A 19,280-nucleotide genomic window follows, 5' to 3' on the forward strand; every position below is an offset into this window, starting at 1 on the left:
CAATTTTTCGAGTCATACTTTTCCGAGTCATACATGCCCTCGGGGATGATCTTTTGCATCTTCCTCCGGGAGCAGAGGTAGTACCGAGAATACCGAACGTTTCTCGACATCATGTAATTTTCAAAAAAATGGTAGGCTTCGAGTCGGAACATCTTTACCTCAGCAAGGATGATTACCGAGTGTATAATGCGGTAGGAGTTGACGCTCAACTGGCACGGAGTGAGATTGAAACGGTGAAGGATCTCTCTCAAAACTCTGTGCATCGGGAACCGAAGGCCCCCTTCTGTGATTGCCATCAAGGGAACGGTGACGTGTTCGTCACTGTATCTTATTCGGTTGCCTTGAACCGGCGTGATAACGCATCGTCGAGGACGTCGTATACGGCTCGGAAGAGGCTCAAGCTCTTCTTGTCTTGGAAGCACTCCAAGTAGGGGCAGGGATCCCTCCCCGTTCGGTCGGGAATTACGTCAGGGTCCAGGGGAACAATTTTTCTCTTCGCCTTCGGAGGTTGCGACGAAGATTCCCCTACGATGCCCGCTCCCTCGTTCGTACGGCTTGACGAAACGACTGGGGTTTCTTTTTCTGACTCGGCCTCGTCAGCCTCCTCGGCGTCCTCTCCTTCTTCTGCTTCGCAATGAGGAAGCTCCCTTTCGGACGATGACTCATCTATATCTATAATGTTGGGGTCTGGCCCCACTGTTCGGAGAGGAGCCACCATGGCGGGGTAGTCGATTCTTTCTACACCCTCGGGGATCCTGCCACTTGACCCCGTTCGGTAGTTCCGGGTGAAATCTCTTATAGCTTCGGCTAACTCTGGATCAGATCTACCAAAATTCGAAGCTCCGGTATCCACTGACCGATAAGATTCGCCCGAAGAGGTTGACTTTGAAGATTCCATACCTAGAAACAAATCAGTGCAGGGGATGAGACAGTTAGCGATTTGCATGGCCAGGAATCTAAGTGCCTATGTTCAGTGTTCTATGTTATTCGGGTAGATCCCTAGTCTGCTCGGTTACTATCCAAACGATAACCCTTCGGAAGAAATTCCGAAAGAGGGAGTCCTACTGCTCAGGGAAACGATGGGGAACCCTACGCGTTTTCAGTGGGGAAACAGAGGTTAAGAAGCTTAACATGGCTTGTTAAGCTTCTTAAAGATTGTCCCTCTGAAGAAACTCATACTTAAAGGTACCCTCGTGTTCGGAAGAACACGATTTGAAGATGTTCACATGTTCGGAAGAACACATGAACACCTGGGTAATCAGACGACGGTTTCAGCCCAAACGAAAGGAAAAAACCAACTAGGAGGGGGCAAAAGCACTCGAAAATAATCAAAATGCGTCAACAGATGAAAGAACTTGACAAAATACCTGAAAATCAAGAAAAATCTGTGATCAAAACCTTCAAATCTGCAGATTTCTGGCGATTTTTGGTCTGAAGTGGCGCTTGAACAGGGAGAACGATCGAGAATGGGAGAGAAAGTGATTTTCTCTCTCCTTCCCTTGCCCTTTTATACTGAGTACAGAATTCGAAGTGGTCTTCAACCCTGACCGTTGGATTCGAGCGGGAGATTGATGTGCCGTTCGATGAATGACACATGGCAAGTATGAATCGTGCCATACCACCACCCAATGAAATCGTGACACCTGGCATCGTTTGAAATCGGCGGTTACAGAAGCATTTAATGAAAGCTGCACGCACATATCCACAAACATTTTGTCCGTTCAACTTCAACGATTTGTCTGGTCATTCGTTCTTCGGAGTTGCTTTTTGTTCGGCCAACCTCTATTCAACTCCTCCTTTTCATCCAAGCAAGAGTTGATGGGCTATTGTAGGAGGTCGAAATATCCGAAGGTTCATAAGGTTTAGAAAGGGGGGTAAAGGTTCACGCTATCCCATCGACCAGCTGTCTCAGCTCAACTGTAGATGGGGATGAGCTTCGGCCGTTGCGTCATTAGTCATCCGAAGGATAGACGGATCCCCGTGATTCTTTCCGAACGTTGTTTGCCTTACCCGAACAAAAAATTATTTGAGTTCGCTCGGTAATCCATCCCAAACGCTCGGGATGTCCTCTTGTTCGGCCATGTTGTTCTTCAGAAAGACTATCGAATGCTCGAAAATTCTTCGTGTGTCAGAAGTGGGCTCCACCGAGTACAGAAGATTATAAGACCTTCCAGAAATATCTTGTGAAAAGTAAGCTGTCCTTTTTGATATTCGAAGTGACATCTCTGAATGATGTGACCTTTCTGACATCGACCCATGTGACTCTGTAAGACTTGGGAAGTAGTGTTCATTAAATGGCCCTGCTACAAGGCGCCACCCGAGCAGAACGTAACACGTGGAAAGTATGACCAACTTGCTCAGCACTCCACCCCTTTGCCTATAAATAGAAGAGCAACACCACTAAGAAAGGGGCTCTGAACTCTTGAACAACTGCACTATCTTCTCTCTACTAGCATATTTTCTCACTAAACCTCTTCTCTTCTCTTCTCTTCTCTTCTCCACTTACTGACAAGTTCTATAACGACCCGGATTTTTTACCCAATTTTTTTTAATACAAATTTATATTGTTAAATTTCTAATTCAATAATTAATTAAATTGAATAATTAAAATATATTATTTTGTGTACAATTGATATTATTTGCACTATTGAATAAGATATGTATTTAAATTTTAGATATACAGGGAATCAGTGATTCATATTCATCTCTTATCTTTCCTATCTAAACTCTAAGTAGAACTCTATTCAAACTAACTCTCCACTTCTCTCTCTCATCCTATACATAAAAGCGTCCAGATACATTCTCACCATGTACATACATGCGTCCACATACATTAGAATTGAAAACCCCCCAAATGTAGCACTTGTCCCCAATCTTTTTATCATTTTCAGTATCACTCCCCTTCCTCATTCCACCATTTCTACACTTATCCTCTCACCTTCTCACTACCTTATTCTCTTTTATTATACATACCCACATAAAATTCGAAAATTGAACACCAGTATATTATTTTACTCCCAATTCTATTGTTGAGTCTAGAATAGATAGAGAGAGAGAGAGAGTTAGTTATGGCCGTAGATGTGTGCACACCAAGAGTTTCGTGGGTACACCGCCGCTGCGGGCCCTGTTGGAGTGCCGCCGGACGCTACCTCGAGATTTCAAAACCACCATGGCGATCTACGGACACCGTACAACACTTATCCTGACTTAGAATCGCGTTTGAGGTAGTTTTCCCAAAATCCAAAACCTTTATCTGCATTTTAATGGAGTTACTTAGATTTAAAGTTTATTGAAGATGATGACCTGCTGTTAAATTGTCAATTTATTTTTAATCCTGTTTATATTAAAATTTAGTCCAGTTGTGCTGGAATGATTAGTGTTATACCCTGTGAAAATTTATTATCGTTTAACAAGTGTTTGATTGCGAAATTACTATTGATGATGCATTGTTGATTTGTATTTGTGTGGACGTTTACGTGTTTAATAAATTATTGGGGTAGATAAATGTTTATGAAATATTCACAAGAATATTTTACTAGTAAAAATTTATTTAAACAAGAAATATTTTAGATTATATATTAGTTAATCTTTAACTCTAATAAATATTGACTAGAATAGCTTCGCATAATTTTGTTGTTATGAAAATCTCATATTAATATTTAATATAGTTAGTAAATACTAAATTTAGCAATAAGTATTTTTAAAAAAATTAGTTTGTAAAATCTATGAATAATATGACAGTTAAAGAAAATGTTTAAATAGTAGAAATGTTTTATAAAATTTTTAAACGAGAGAAATAGACTTAATTTTAAGTGTAGTAATTAATTGTTTGACTGAATATTATTTTGTTACTCGCATGATTAATTCTATGACATGATTAATTTTATCGCATGGTTATGTGTTGTTTGTACTTTTAGTTGAAATGTTGAACCATGTGATATTTTGTTGTGGCTGTAGATTGGACAAATAGGTTCCCGGGGTGGTTACGAGTAGTGAATCATGTAGACGATGATAAGTAAATGGAAAATGGTAAAGTGTTGAAAGTGTGAGTACTGTGTGGATTGTGAATTGAGCCATGGTGATGGCAAGGGTAACCTATGGGGCCCTGTGTTGAAATGGGTTACCTGCGGGGCCCAGTATTGTGACACTAACGTATGATACGTCATGTGAAGTTTCTCTTCGAGAAAGAGAATGGGTCCCATGAGACGGTTATAGTCAGTGAGACGTTAATGTATGATACGTCATGTGAAGTTTCTCTTTGAGGAAGAGAATAGGTCCCATGAGACGATTATAGTTAGCGTGGGGTAGTGGATGTCCGACCCTAATGTACGATACGTCATGGGATGACTCGATCCTCCTGTTATGGTCTTAAGTGAGAACATACTCGGTACATAACTTAGGTGCGCTCACCTAGGACCTTGGTGCAGGATAAGCAAGAGGAAGGGTGGACCCATGAGACGATTGTAGTTAGTGGATGTGGGAGGAAAGGATCTCGCGGAGATGATCCTTAGATTACATGTAAGATGATGATAGTAAAAAAAAAAGACGATGTGTTATTATTTTATACCTTCGGTATATTATGAATTATTATATTGTTGATCTGCATATTGTGGTATTGGGTTTTAGGATTTCTACTTGGTGAATTATCACTCAGAATACATTTGTATCCTGGCAAATCGTTTGCTTCGGCGTTCAATTTGCCAGAGTGTGCAGGATTTCACAGTGGAGCAGTTGTTACAGGTGGGACCCCTGAAACGGAGTCTGGGCTAACATTGCTTGGAATTTCGTGTCAAAACTAGAGTCGCTCTGGAGTTGCTTTTGTTAAATAAATGTACATAGATTTTTGTTTTATTTTGAAATTGTAATTTTTGTATAAGGATAAATAAGGGTCTAATAGTTTGTAAAATTCAGTGTATTTTAGGGTTAATGTTTCCGAAATCCTTTGAGAAATCGGGGCGTTACAAGTTCGTCGGAGCTTCTTCCCGGAGGAACATCCCCCTCCGGTTTTGCAGGTACATCAAGATCGGAGTTAGCTCTCACAGCTCCACACACTAAGATAGCTACACAGGAAGGTTCATGAAGAAATCACGCCCCCACAAGATTCTTGTAGCTTTTAAGCTGTATCCGGATTGTATGCGAGCTTCGGAGGATAAGATCAATCGGGTTATGGATTTTGCTGTCAATCAAATCGGTTGGGAGTCTTCGTTGGTTGCAAAACGGCCAATACTCTTCTCATGGAGCTTGGAGAAGAGGATCGTTCCAAGGTTTACCATTTATCAAGTTTTGTCATCGAAGGGAATAATTAAGTCCAAAGATATTAGTTGGACGGCACTCTCAACTTCTGAAAAGCAGTTTCTAGAGAAGTTTGTTATACGTTACGGGGAAGAAGCTCCCGAGCTACTGGAGTTGTACAAGGAAAAGTTAGAACTTGCAATGTAGTTTAGGATATGGGGGTACAAGGATAATAGTGGATAGGCTAAAGTTCCACCCTTTGATACCAAACTTAAAACAATCAACTTGCTGTTTTGCTTTTTTTTTTTTTAATTTAATTTTGGTTGTAGGACTTTACTATTTCTAATACAACGAGCTAATCAATCCAAATTTAGCCTGGGTGAACAACTTGAGTTCTTTGTTTTTAGTCGTTATGGAAAATGCAGTTTGAAGCTCCACATTGTTGTGCATTGAAAGTTCTCTCTTTGTGTAATGGTTGCCTTAATACAGTGTCTTCATCTGTTAATTTGGTCAAGTATATTTTCATTGTTCATTCATTTAGAAATTCGGTCCATATGTTTGCTTCATTTGTTCATTTGGAAATCTGGTATTTTCTTCACTGTTTTGATTTGCGATGATTAGAAAGGCTTTTGTTCTGTTAATCTCAAAAGGAAGCAGTGCAAAATTCGAAATAGCCACTTTGCTAATGATGTGGATTTCATCTCATTGCCAATGTTCGAAATGGCGCTTGGCGCTAGTAGGGCGGAGACCCACCTCCAAGCGCCAAGCCGCCTAAGCGGCGCCAAGCAATTCGGCCTTTCTTTTTTTTTAAACAAACCATTATCCAATCAAACTGTATTCTATGTATCCATAATGCAAGTTCAAAGTTTTACATAACCATAATGCAAAATTTAATGTACAAACCCAAATGAAATTAAGTAGTAGCAACTAGCAAATAAGTTGAATAAGACAATAAGCAGAAATAAACGAGATCAGAGATCTCTAATGCCAAGTTCAAAGTTCATCTCCTTCCTCTAACTCTTCTCCTCCATAACCTTCCAAAACTTGATCTCCATTAGTTTAATACTATACATTTTAGGCCGCCAAAGGCCTCCAAAGACGCCGACGCCGCCGCCAAGGCCGCGAAGACCACCATGGCCTCCAAGGCCGCCTAGGCGGCCGCCAAACACCGCCAAACCTCCCTGGGCGCCAAATCAAACGCCAAGGGGTATTGGCATGGTGACAGGGCACCTCCAAGCACCTAAGCGGCCTCGGCGGCCGCCATTTAGAACACTGCTCATTGCAACATTCACAAGGTGCCTTTGCAACGATGATCCATTACTTTTTTTCTTCCTAGACACTCTAGTATTTGTTTTAATCTTCTTTGTTGTCAATCTCTTGGAGTGTTGTTGCAACTTGCTGCTTAACTGCACCAGCGCAGCTACACCAGCATACTTCGAGGTACCAGAGTGGATTCGTATTTTAGCCAGTCTTGCATCCCTTTTGGTTGTTGACTCGCTTCTGGATCGCTGTGAGGAAGAGAGATCACTATTCTGGCTAAGTGGATCGCTCAACTGGATAATAAGTGGACTTAGAAAAGGGTGCGAGCCGTAACACGGTCAGTAGAGGGAAAGCCTGAGACAGAAAGGAGGATGCAACGGCTGCCCAGGCGTATAGATGGATGATGTGCTGCCTAAGGTTGGAGGATCTCAAACCTACCCACTGCCATGAAATTTTCTTGTATCCTACTGTGAGATTGCTTCAGGTTTCACCCTTCTATGCTCAATCTTCTCTAATCTTAATAACATTTGGGAAATACTTGGCAGAAGGTCAATAACAGCCACATGCTTACTTGAATCTGAAGATTAAAATTCATAGATCCGGCTTCAAATGATCATGAGGTGTTTTTATATGATAGTGCATTTTTTTGCTAGTTACAAACTAACTTGCTACTGGTATGGGAATACATTTGGATGACTTACCGATATATGGTACTATCTTGGTTGTTGAGCTGGTCAGATGCTTTCTTATTGCGAAATACATGCATTTGTTTTACTCCTGTAATTTCAGCACGATGTGGTGGAATACGTATACAGTCGTTAATCAACACACACTACTCAGTTGATTTTAGCAATGATGTAACTGAGCACCACGCAAGAAATGGCGTACAAGATCAAGAGCACCCTAGCCTCCTTCGCTGCCCTTGGATCTAATGAGTTTTACACTGTAATGACAGCTATCTGGAGGAAACCCTGCACAGCAAGTGCACTATATACTCTCTGATCTATTAATCTTGTTTCTCTTGTGTTTTTTCTGTCCATATGCAGAGTTTTGGCTTTTGGTGATCTGTAGCTTCATTGTTAAAGTAACAATGTTAATCTCTCTCCTTTCCTCGCATTAGTTTACGGAAACGATCAAGGTGGCATAAAAAAAAATAAGAAAACGGGGGAGGAGGAGGGAGAAAACAAGGCCGATGCTCCTAATGCTATCAAGACTTGGGTCTACTTTGATGTAATTCAAATACTTGTATTCTCTTACTGCTTGTAAATGAAGTTTGATGTACCGAATATTAGACAAGAGTATGAAATATTTAATAGCTGGCAAATTCTGGGAGAAGTAAGCAAATCCACTCGAGGAAACATCATCTTTCAACAAGATTATGCTCTAAAGCCTCTAATCTACTAAACTACTCTGTTAGTTATATAGCACACTGTAAGTAAGTCTGTAACCCACATTTGATTTACTTATCAAAAAAAAACCCACATTTGATTAAGAAACGTTAATTAACAAAAATATATGCCGGCTAAAACACGTGTCAATCTAATCTCTTTGTTAATCTTGGAGAGAGAGAGTAAAAGGTAGGGGTAACTCCGCTCCGATCCTAAAAATGGACTGAAGCATACAGTTTTGCTCATTCGTGGGCCCTTTTCAATCCACCCTGATGATCAAAATCGTGTCTTTTTTAGAGTTCGGCAAGAACATTAATGGTGATAAAATTTATGTCGATCATATATCTATCCGCACAAGATCAATATAGATGTATCATTCTTTTTTATCAGAGAAAGTCAGTATTGTTAGAATAATTAATATAAATGAGTTTAATCCAATGTGATGATGGCTCAACATTTAACTAGCTAAGGTGAAATTTCCCACTAGCCGAAAAAAAGAGGGCTGCGTGTACAACAACGATCTTCTAGCCACGACGCCCCGACTCGATTCCTAATGGCCGGTGTGTAGTTTTTATCCTTTTTGGTCCATGACTCTACGTACAATCTTTTCTTGCTCTTGATACATTAGAGTTGACGTCGCACTTTCGAGTAACTTCTGCAGGGCAACTGACCCACTGGACCGGAGGTGGCCAAAAAAGATTTGAGATTCCGAAAGAAGAGCTTTTTGTTTTTAAAGATAAATATGCTTCGTAGTCATGTTAACTGGTATCCAACATGCATTTGGGCATGTTAGAAGGCCACGTCGAGGTCTAACATATGAACCGTCTGAATTATCAAAATGGATCCAAGAAGAAGCCAATGAACAAATCGGATGCTCCGGTCCCTTTTCAGTAGTTGAGAGGATCTTCCTCCTATCAGTAATTTAGTCTTCATTGATTCCTATTTCACTAAGTGATGATAGGTATGTTATCTTCTTGATGGAAGATTAAGAAAAGTGTTCTGAATAGTCATATTGGCAGGAAGGTCTAATCATCCCTTGAAGAAAATAGGGAAAAGAACAAATGGGGCAGGTTCTCTTCTTTACAAAAAAAAAAAACTTGATTTGTGGCTTTGAAAATGACTAGGCATCTTCAAGAAGAAGTCTTTTGAAACTACTCCATCTAAAAGAAATCTTGACCCCATTTACCTTTTGACATTATGAACCAACTACACTATTCTTTGGAAATTTGTTCCCCCTTTTGTTTAACTTTGCCAAGAGCTTTTGAAATTGGGTGTTTCCTTTATTCATTATGTTTGGAACTTGAATCTATGGAGACAAAAGTAAAATGAGAGGTTTTCTTTTTATATAATTATGTATTCATTTTCTTTTCTTTCATTTGTTAATTCAGAAAAAAGAATCGTTGATGACTGTCGTAATAGAGGAGAAGTAACAAAACAAACATGCGAAAATCAAATGAAGAAACCAAATCAGAAACAAAAGCATACGAAAGACCAATATATAAGTGGTTCGGCTTATTAAGGTGTAAACCTATTCCACAGGCAAGCAAACGAAGACAATTCCACTAATGTAAAGAGAATAATACTCCAAAGAGCTATAATGGTGACAAAAGCAAACTCTCACAAAAAGACAAACCGTCGATCCCAAAATAAATTTTTTCTCACCAAATCCCGATTGAAATCTCTTACCAAAACTTTCTCTCACCAAGTCTCACGGAAATAGGGTTTCAACTAAAGAAAACAAAATCTCCATGAAATTACAAACAAATCAAGTTCAGCTGAATGACAAGAAGCCACACCAAAACCAAAGATCTTCCAAACGTTGGAGCCTACCAAACCCACTAAAGAGGGGCATCTAAAGAACCATGAAGATCTACCAAAGAAATCTAAGGTTGTACCAAGAACCCAAGGAACTGGGAAGTCCAACCTTAATGGAGAGAGTCAAGCTATATCCATAGCTCAAGAGTCCTTTCCAAAGCCAATTAATTTTCTTGCTCTAGAAGTCCTAAACTAAAACAAGGAAACCTCCCAAAACAAAACTTTTAAAATCCCAAACGAAATCCAAAATTGGCCAAACTACGAGTCGATCATCCGGACGGATTTGTCCACTGTTCGTACACAAAAATCAGAAGGCCCTGGAAACAAATTCGTCGTCGTCCAGACGGCCAGAGGACCTCCGTCCGGGGCATCTGAAAATCGGGCCAAATTCCACAAGTAGAAAGGAGATTAAATTCTCAAAAGTATTATCAATTCTCTCCTAATCTACCAATAGACCCATTTTCCTTTTGCCTTCCTTTTCTCCCCACAAATCCAACATCCAAAACATAGCCGAGATTGTCGTTCTTCTAGCTGTCAAATAATCAATTCAATGAAAGACTAGACGAAATTTACGTAGGATGATTTTGACCCTTCAACTTCTGGAGTTAAACCAGCTAGTATTTACATCCAAAAATGCTAGTAGTGAAATAGACTCAATAGAGTAGCTTTCATTCCTAATAGATTCCTGTCTGTTTTGATTTGTCACACTCTCAATTATGAAACTCTCAATTATGAAATTAGAGAACGAGCAAAACTTATTCACGGCTCCGCGTAATTTCGGCCGTCCGTTTCGACTTTGGACGGTCCGGATTTAAATGAAATTTTTCGGGGAAGAGTTAAACTTTTCTCCGGAAAAGTTTCATTTAACATCCGGACCGTCAAAAACACTTTTAGATGGTCACGATTGGCTCCATAAACAAATATTTACAGCTGCGCCGTTAAGAAGATTTTCTCTTAGAGGATACTGTTTGCAAAAGATTTCCCCCCTTTAAGACAAAAATGCTTAAGGGAAGACATTAATATCTCTCCCGGGTTTTTTTTTATCCAGGGACGGAGCTAGGATTTAATATGGAGACTAGGGGAGGCCGAAATTTAGAACCTTGAATTTCACGTATTAACGTGGTTGTTGAACTTTTAAGTTTTTCATGGAAGGTTTCGAACTTGAGACTTAAGAGTCATGAGGGGAAAAAAAATTTATTTTTTGAAACTAAAAATAAGGAAGTCAAAAATGATAATAGAAATTCGCGCAAATATAAATTATATTTACAATAAGCCAGTGTAACTCCAACTTGGAGTGAATAAATTCCGAGGAACTAAAATTCTCCTGAAAACAAGTCTTGAAAGAAAAACCAATTTCATTATTTCCAGTTACATCGCATTTCGAACAAAAAGATTGATGATTATTTTATCCCTTCAAAAAAGAAAAGGAAAAAAAAAAAAAGGAAGAAAGAAAGATAGGAAAACAAAAAAGTCTTTGTTTGGTTTCCATCTTTGGGTATTTTAGTTTCGGTAGGGCTAAAGAGAGATCCAGGGGTAACGATTGGAGAAATGGGTAATGAGTAAGGAGATACAGAGAGAGAAATGAAAGTAATAATTGGAGAATAGGGTAATAATTATAAAACAAAAACAAAACAAAGTTAAATTTTGAAAACGAATTTATGGCTTATAATCAACAATTGCTACGTACACTCCTACCGACCACTCCCCGGTCACTCCTCTATCCCATATGCATGCGTCGGTCTCACGCATTTAATTGTGGGATGAGTCCTACACATATGTGAGAGAGGAATGGTCGGGAAGTGGCCAGTTGACGTGTCTGTAGCATTATCGTATGACTTAACGGGGCAATAAATGAGGATTAAGACGTTGATTAGTAAGTTTTTGTTGATGGTTTTAGTTTTAATTAATGACCTTTCCCTGTCATCTCAAATGAAAAACAAGTCCCTTTGCCCAAATTTTCACCCTATTCAGTCCCTTTCCTTGCGATTTCCATTAGATACGGAAAACCTTGTTTTGTGCCACGATTTCCGTTTGGCTTTCACCCTTCCAAGGGTCAACGACAAACCTGTCAAGATCCGAACGCCAAGTCTAGCTCGACTGGTAAAACGCGTTAATGATTTTATTCACGTCAGGGTTCGAGTTGATGTGCATTAAATATTAACGACAATTAAGATCCTCTTATCTGACTCCTCACGATGTGATGCGAAATGAAATTCATCACGATCCAAAGGTAAGTGCAAGTTTCCTAATTCGTGCAACTATGGACGTAGGATTGCATTCGGATGAATCCCAACAAGTGGGTCTTTGTGGAGCTCAATTGGCCCCATCACAAGTTCCTGTTGCGCTAAAAAAAATAAGTATTTTTTTTTGAATTAAATGTGATGTATAATGAGATAATGACATATCTCGTAAAACGAGAAATAAGTACTTATAAAAAATAAGAACCATAGCGGAACGGCTTAATTAATGACCCGAATCACCTAGTCGTGGGGTCATTTAGTATAATTTATGCTCAAACCTATATATGTTCAATATATTTTTTCCTCCAATACAAACAAATTCCGAAATTATGGATGTCCATGTCCAATTGACATAATTTTTAGAATGACGGAGAGGTGCTCAATAAAATTTAAAAAAAAAAAAGATAATTTCGATCGTATTATTGTAAGCTAAGAAGAACCCGCAGAAAAATTTAAACATGAGGGTGTAGGAAAGCGAAATTCTATTGTCCCATTCAATTATTAGTACAAGGAAAGGAAAGAAAAGTGCATGGATGTTCAATTTTGCGAACATCTTTAATGTGGACAATTAATAAGAAAGTCGTGGCACTCACGTCTTTAATTTTTTCACTAGAATTTAGACTTTCTTTCGAAACTTGTTCAGCCAAAAAAAAAAAAAAAAGATTTTGCGAGAATTTATTTCTACATAATTAAACTACGACTTTTCGATGTCTGGAGAAGACATTGAGCTTTTCTTAAATTTCTTATTATTATTATTTAAATTCTACATAATTAAACTACGACTTTTCGATGTCCGGAGAAGACATCGAGTTTTTACTTAAATTTTTTATTATTATTATCAAATAAACGCACACGCACGAACACTTTTCATTTACTTTTACTTCTCTTCACTATATAATTTTCTCGAGAATAGAATCACCGATTTACTATTTAAGTGAACGAAGAAGAGAAGAAAATTATTGTGTCGTTTTGGGTCTTTAGGCTCAGGGGTTGTTCGGCTAAATAAAGCAAAAGGCCTATTTTTGTTATCCTTATTCAAAAAAAAATTCGTATTTGTTAGTTTTTCGTCAATTTTTTGGAAATTATTGCTTCATCACGACAAGTGGAATCTAAAAAGTGTAAAATTATGATCGAAACCCAAATTATTTTGAATAAAGACGATAAAAAATGACTTATTGACTTATTTTTGTCGTTATTCAAAGAAATTAAATTTCGTTCGTATTTTTTTACTTTTTATATTCTTTTTGTTAAGAAGAATTAATAATTCACAAAAAATTGACGAAAAACTAACAAATGTAATTTTTTTTAAATAAGAAAGAACAAAAAAATAAGTTATTCAGCTTATTTAGCCGAATAAACTTTCAACCTCTCTGAGTTATGGTAGATACACAAAAAAATATATCTCAAAAGTATCCCTGAAAAGGTAAATTAACGATACAGATTTACTTACTGAAGTCTGCACAAATGATTTATCTTTTCGGAGTAAATTTTTTGGGTACTTAATTATTGGGTTGGATATTAGCTGTCAATTATTACATGGTATTAAAGCTTATAAATACAGACAACACTTCCGAAAACATTTCCCCTCTCTTTCCCTCTCTCTCTCTCTCTCCTCTTCTCTCTCTCTCTCTCCGGTGAACCTCTCCCGCAATATTCGCGCAAATTTTCCTCCCCGGCTCACATTCCGAACCGCGAAAGACGCAAAACTTATCTCAAAAGATACGGGCAGTAAAAACCCATATTTAGAGACGAACAATCTTCGTGTGTCGTTCGCTTTTCAGGCGAGTTTTCCTGCCGTTACGGCGAAAAGTGCATGCTTTCCAGTGAAAAAGGCCAAACTTTCTTTTGCTGGTAGGTAAGGCTTGTGTGTGTGTGCGCTCGCGCGCTCTTACGCTCACAGCCACGGTTCTGTTCCAAGAGAGAGAAATCAGGGAGAGAAAACCAATTACAGAGGAGAGAGAGAGAGAGTAGTTACGGAGTATGTCTTGTTCTTTGACTTAAAAACAAAACCCTAAAGAGAGAGAGAGAGAGAGAGAGAGGTTTCTGCTTTTTAAAGACTATTCCCAGTCCCAGTTGATGATAGAGATTGGTTGATGAAGAGCAGAAAGAAAATTTTACGGTAATTTCTATTTTCTTCTCTTTTTATGAACAGCAGAAATTGAATTTCTAATTTTTTAGACATTAGTACTACTTTTGTTTTTGTTTTTTAAATTACTTAGTTGTGCGTGTCAGTTTAAACGCAACTTGACTAATCATGTGCCCAATTTCACTGCCGTTCCATATGGATGGGCTCCGAAGGAATTGATAGCAACCGAGAGATTTCGAACCAGAAGCCTGTATGGGAGCAAACCCTGAGTCCCAAGCCTTAATCACCGGGTCATCTCCTTTGGGATTAAAGAAAAAAAACCTTTTTGGGAAATTTGCTTCTTTGGATTGCCGTTTCCCAAGGATTGTTTTTCACTGTTCCGTAGTTATTCAATTTTGGGATTATTATATTTCCAGTGGACAGTGATTTTGTAGACATTTGTGAGTTGTGAATTATTAATTTCTTGTGCTCTTAAATGCTTATCTCATGCTGACGTTGATTTCTGTTATAAAGTATGGATCAACTATTAATTAATCACCGCCGTAATACGATAAGGTTTTTTTAGAAGATAACCTAAGCAAATGGTGACAGAACTTCTGTTTTTGTTTTCTATGTAATCTTTCTTACCTGTCCTTATAAAAATGGTTTACTTACATGAGTGGTTCATGAAGTATATACAAGTAGGGGCGGAGCGAGGATAGTCCAGGAGTGGGGTCAAAATCTTAATCAGAATTGTACATGGCATATTTTGGAGAATCAACTTTTTAAGATGGTGAAAACATATGAATCTCAAGTATTTGTTGATTGGTTAGCAGAAAACAGTATTACCCTAGCGAATCGCGTTTTGGAGCTAGTGTTCTGAAACATGGTAGACATGCGTTCTGAAATGGTAAATTTAGCAGTCCAAAGTTTTTCCTACAAAAGCTAGAGAGATTGAAGCTTTAGCAAGATAAATAATGAGAAAACTTTGTGATAATAGTTCTAAAAATGTCTTTGAATCATTGAATGGAAAATTGTTCAACTAATAGTCTGTTTTGTTGGATGTTTATCTCTTGAAGAATGTATTTTTTAATATGAAATCTATAAAAGCTTACTCCTACCGTATCGCAATTTTTGGATGTTGCATACCACATTTCCCTTTGCAGTATGAGGAACTGACACGATTCGTGTTCCCTGTAACATAGGGATATGCATCTATAGATCATAGAATACCCTCTGTCAAGACATTTTATATCTGAAAGTCACACATGATTGGTCTTATTTGAAATGCAACTAAAGATGTCTTTTTCACTCATTACAAACGAGCTATCATTCAGATAACAAACAAAAACGTTTTAATAATTTGATGTAGTGGTTGGGAGAATTTTATTACTTTCGTGAGCTGCTTAAGACAAAATTTTAGCTCTTTGCACTTGCGGGGTTGAATATAAAAAAATCTTCAAAACTATCTCAATAATGGAGATTTTTTTGAAATTCAGTAGGGTCAAATTGACCCCACTTGTCTCTTAATCCGTCTATACAATTCTGAATTTGGGCATACAATGTTTTGTCACAAAGTAAGGGATGTGATTTTACATCATTCTTGGGTCCTATTCAACACAAAGGATGTGATTAATCATTTGCCCTGATCTGAGAAATAGATCTCATGCCTTAATGGTGTTTTGATTGAAACCACCAAATTGCTGGATACTTTTAGTTCATCTTATTGTTCATTTACCTGTGGTTTTTGGCCGGTGGAATCCAATTGGAATGTAGAATAACCTCTCAGTTTGCATGAAGGTACTTTAGGCTTAGGTATCTCTTATGTCCGAGGGTGATGGTTTGCGATACCATCTACTTGTTTTGTCTTTCTGTATATCTTTTATATTATGTTGTCAATTATTAAAAAAACTGGAAAGAGAAGAGTAGAATACTGATAGATTACACAGCCAGAGGTTGGGATATTTTTTTTAATTGTGACATGGAATCTTAGGCTTTCAATATTTTGATGAACTTGCAATGATGAATGACAAAGCTGGTGGTTTATTTATGCATTTTCATCAGAAAAACCTTCTGTTTGTAATCTTTACATTAATAGATTGTGACACTGAAACTTAGGCTTTCAATAAATTAACGAATTTGTTATGATGAAATTACCTCCCCACATTATGTTTGTCTAAATCAGACCAAACTGAAGATTCATCGACTATAATGTGATTTTTAGTTTATAATATATCAAGTCTTCTTCTTCATACAACCTTAGTTGGCTTAGTTGTTTTGGAGTTCTGTATGTGGGATTTTTTGAAACACACTTGGTCGTTGTACTTGCTTGCGTGCAAATCTTTCTGTTTTTTTTTTTTTTTTGGGTTGATGTGGGTATTGGTTTCTTCTGTGGTTTTATTAGTGAGGAGAAGTAACAGAGGAGGGAAAGATGATTGAACAGAAAAGAAGCCCCATCTCTATTGATCAAAGCAGCCACACTGCTTTTGCACCAAAACGACACAAGGCCGATCTGTCTATCTCCTCCAAGGTTTCTTGTTTTCTCCTATACTTCTGCAGTTCTTTCCTTGCAATATAGTTTTCCTTTCGGCTTCTTGCTTTTATTCTCAAATCTTTGGTCCATACCTTGTGTTACTTTTGGGGACGGGCTTCTACTAGTACATTTCAAAGTAAGATGTGAACTTTGTGAGGAAAGAGATTTCCCTTTAAAATGCCAGTGGATGGTTCTATATTAAATCTGATATGCCAGTATAGCTTCCAACTCCTGCACTATCAAACCAAAGCTCTTGTATAGATAAAACTGATATTAAATCTTGTCAAGAGCTAAAAAAGCCCTGTGATGGGTTATTATAGGAATTGAGAATTAAGTTAAACCAGATGCCGCACCTAGGATAGTGTAGAATTCTTATGAGTTATGCCTGCATTGTAAATAATAATTACTCCTTAGAGCTGATTCCACGTATACTTGAATGTCATTTTCGTCTCTTGATTTAGTGCCTCTCCTAGGTTGCTTCATCTCTATTCAGCCAAAAACATTTATTAGTGTCCGAACCAAATATTTGTGGGTATCATTGCAAGCTGGTAAATGGGACAAGTCTTTGAGGAAACGTATTTTGAGGTCTACTGATTTGACCTGTGCATCCATCCGTTTATCACATGGTGCTTTCTATGCCATCTTTATACGATATTTTGGATGATAGGAGACAAAAGAGAAGCTTGGCGAAAAAATTGCGGCTCTGCAACAGCTTGTTTCACCATATGGGAAGGTATGAGGACTATTGTCTTTCTAAATTCTAAGCCAAGCAGAGAGATTTCTATTGAACTACGATAGGATTTTGTTTTTCTGCATCCATAGAAAGGGAAAAATGCATATTATCAACATATCTGTAGCATTTGAGGTGGTGTACCATCAATGATAGACAAGTAGATCCCGAATTGCTGCAACTGTTTTAAACTGGATTAGGTTGGGATTAAACACATTGATGCAGTACTTGTTTTTTTGTAAAAGTTTTTGATGGTAGAAGTATATTGCCTTGTGGTTTTAAAGCATTTTAAATTCATTGCAGACCGATACAGCTTCTGTTCTTCTAGAGGCAATGGAATATATTACATTTCTTCACGAACAAGTTACGGTATGGCCTTCTACATTTTTATTTTGCTTGAAGATATGCTCCCTTTTCAATTTTACGTTTTGTTGGAGTAGGATATGAACTTTTAGGCACCTATAATCTAGCTAAGCCATGTAGGCCTACAGTATATGCAGTCAAATATTTGTATGAATTTTTTTTTCCGATTAGTTTGGGTAACATTGATTTCTTCCAATCTTCAGTTTTTTCTTTTTCAATTGCCAAAATTGGTGACCAGAATAAATTTGAGCAAAGCGTATAGAGTTTGTAGATCTATCTATCTCCTGTCTATTCTGAACCCAAATGGGAACTCGGCGGTTAAGCCCTAGAAACTGTACATTTGAGTTGTATTGGTTTTATAGTTTGGGAAATGCTTCACACAAGCGTAGTGCCTGTCATTGCTTATGCAGTTACATCATTAAATGATCTTGTGCATAATCCTACCAAATTCTTTATCTATTTTTTCCCCTTGACAAATCAAAGCCTGTTAGTGTTATACTGGTATTGTTATTGTTGTCCACCAATATTTAAGTGTGGGGGCTTTGATCTGCACCGATTTGCTAGTTTTTGAAGTTCAGATTTTCTTGCTCTAATTGAACTTCATTGTAATAAGATGACGAACACTATGTTCTCTCACACACTTGTATCCAAATGATCGGGCAAAAAGTTGAACCGATTTCTGGTGGTTTCAGGTGCTGAGTGCTCCATACCTTCAGAGTATTCCCACAGCTAATATGCAGGTGAGGATTAGCTGGTGTAATAGCCTTCAATTTAATCTTCAAGGTTCACTTCTTGTTTTTTTCCTCACGCTAGATTAAAAAGAATGAAACTAGGAATAATGCTTATGCGATTGGCGCGTAAGTAGATGGAGTTGTGCTAGATTTGATTTCCATGGAATCTTAATATTCCTTTTCACATTAACTGGCCGAGTAAATAACGGTATTGTACCTGGTTTTGCTTATTCATTTGAAAAGGAAATCGAACCATACAGTCTGCGGAGCAAAGGCTTATGTCTGGTGCCAATTTCATGGACCAGCGGCGTTGATAGCAGCAACGGTGCAGATATCTGGGCTCCCATCAAGACCACCTCTCCCAAATATTAGACCAGCTGCCTTAGTTCAATCACTTGTACAATCCACAGTTAAGCATCCAAAAATGGGCTTTCAAGTTGGTAGATTTGGTTGGTCGGGACAGCTTTCCATTTCTTCAAAAGCAGGATCCTTTTTTCATGCAGTGGATTTGTAGAGAGAGAGAGAGAGAGAGAGAGAGAGAGTCCAGACGATTGCAAGTGTATGACAAGTTTCCGGTAAGATGTGAGTAGATTAGAAACCCAGGTATGCCAAAATAATGGAATTGTTGATAGGCTTTGATGTTGTAGTTGAAGTTCCAAACCAATGGTATGAGAGTATAGGGTATGTATTTTTCACTTAGTGATAATGTAAATGACGGAAAAGGAGTTGTGTAATAATCATAATAGTTACTGAAATAGAATCCAATTGAGAATATGGCTGCCAAGTTTATGAATTGATGTTGCCAAAACTGGAGTATCCCTTCAATCTTGAATGTCTTGTGCATTCTTATTTTGGGTGTTGTGATTTTCTTTAGGGCTGCCATTTGGGCAGGTTAAACTTTGGTTGTTAACAAATGACCATAA

General features: G+C 38.0%; 1 protein-coding gene across 3 annotated transcripts; it reads left to right on the top strand.

Annotated features, from left to right (window-relative positions):
- The first annotated feature begins 13,484 nt into the window (after positions 1–13,484).
- On the top strand, positions 13,485–19,165 carry LOC131316878 (transcription factor bHLH153-like). 3 transcript variants are annotated; one of them, XM_058346382.1, is made up of 6 exons: positions 13,485–14,054; positions 16,405–16,530; positions 17,201–17,266; positions 17,567–17,632; positions 18,319–18,366; positions 18,601–19,165. In XM_058346382.1, exons 2-6 carry the CDS (start codon positions 16,432–16,434, stop codon positions 18,727–18,729), a joined length of 408 nt encoding a protein of 135 aa, XP_058202365.1. In that variant the 5' UTR covers positions 13,485–14,054; positions 16,405–16,431; the 3' UTR covers positions 18,730–19,165. The 3 variants fall into 3 exon arrangements, with proteins under 3 accessions (XP_058202365.1, XP_058202366.1, XP_058202367.1); XM_058346383.1 differs by having other exon boundaries at positions 13,520–14,054; positions 18,319–18,409; XM_058346384.1 differs by having other exon boundaries at positions 13,520–14,054; positions 18,618–19,165.
- The last annotated feature ends 115 nt before the right edge of the window (positions 19,166–19,280 follow it).

The sequence above is a fragment of the Rhododendron vialii genome, chromosome 2a (assembly GCF_030253575.1).
Source record: "Rhododendron vialii isolate Sample 1 chromosome 2a, ASM3025357v1".
Lineage (NCBI taxonomy): Eukaryota > Viridiplantae > Streptophyta > Magnoliopsida > Ericales > Ericaceae > Rhododendron > Rhododendron vialii.

What these genes read in the sequence shown, in the direction of transcription:
- LOC131316878 (XM_058346382.1), top strand. Translation starts at nt 16,432, where the DNA reads ATGATTGAACAGAAAAGAAGCCCCATCTCTATTGATCAAAGCAGCCAC. An exon ending in TTGTTTCACCATATGGGAAG is followed by an intron (nt 17,267 to 17,566) that starts GTATGAGGACTA and finishes AATTCATTGCAG; the next exon opens with ACCGATACAGCTTCTGTTCT. An exon ending in TTCCCACAGCTAATATGCAG is followed by an intron (nt 18,367 to 18,600) that starts GTGAGGATTAGC and finishes TCATTTGAAAAG; the next exon opens with GAAATCGAACCATACAGTCT.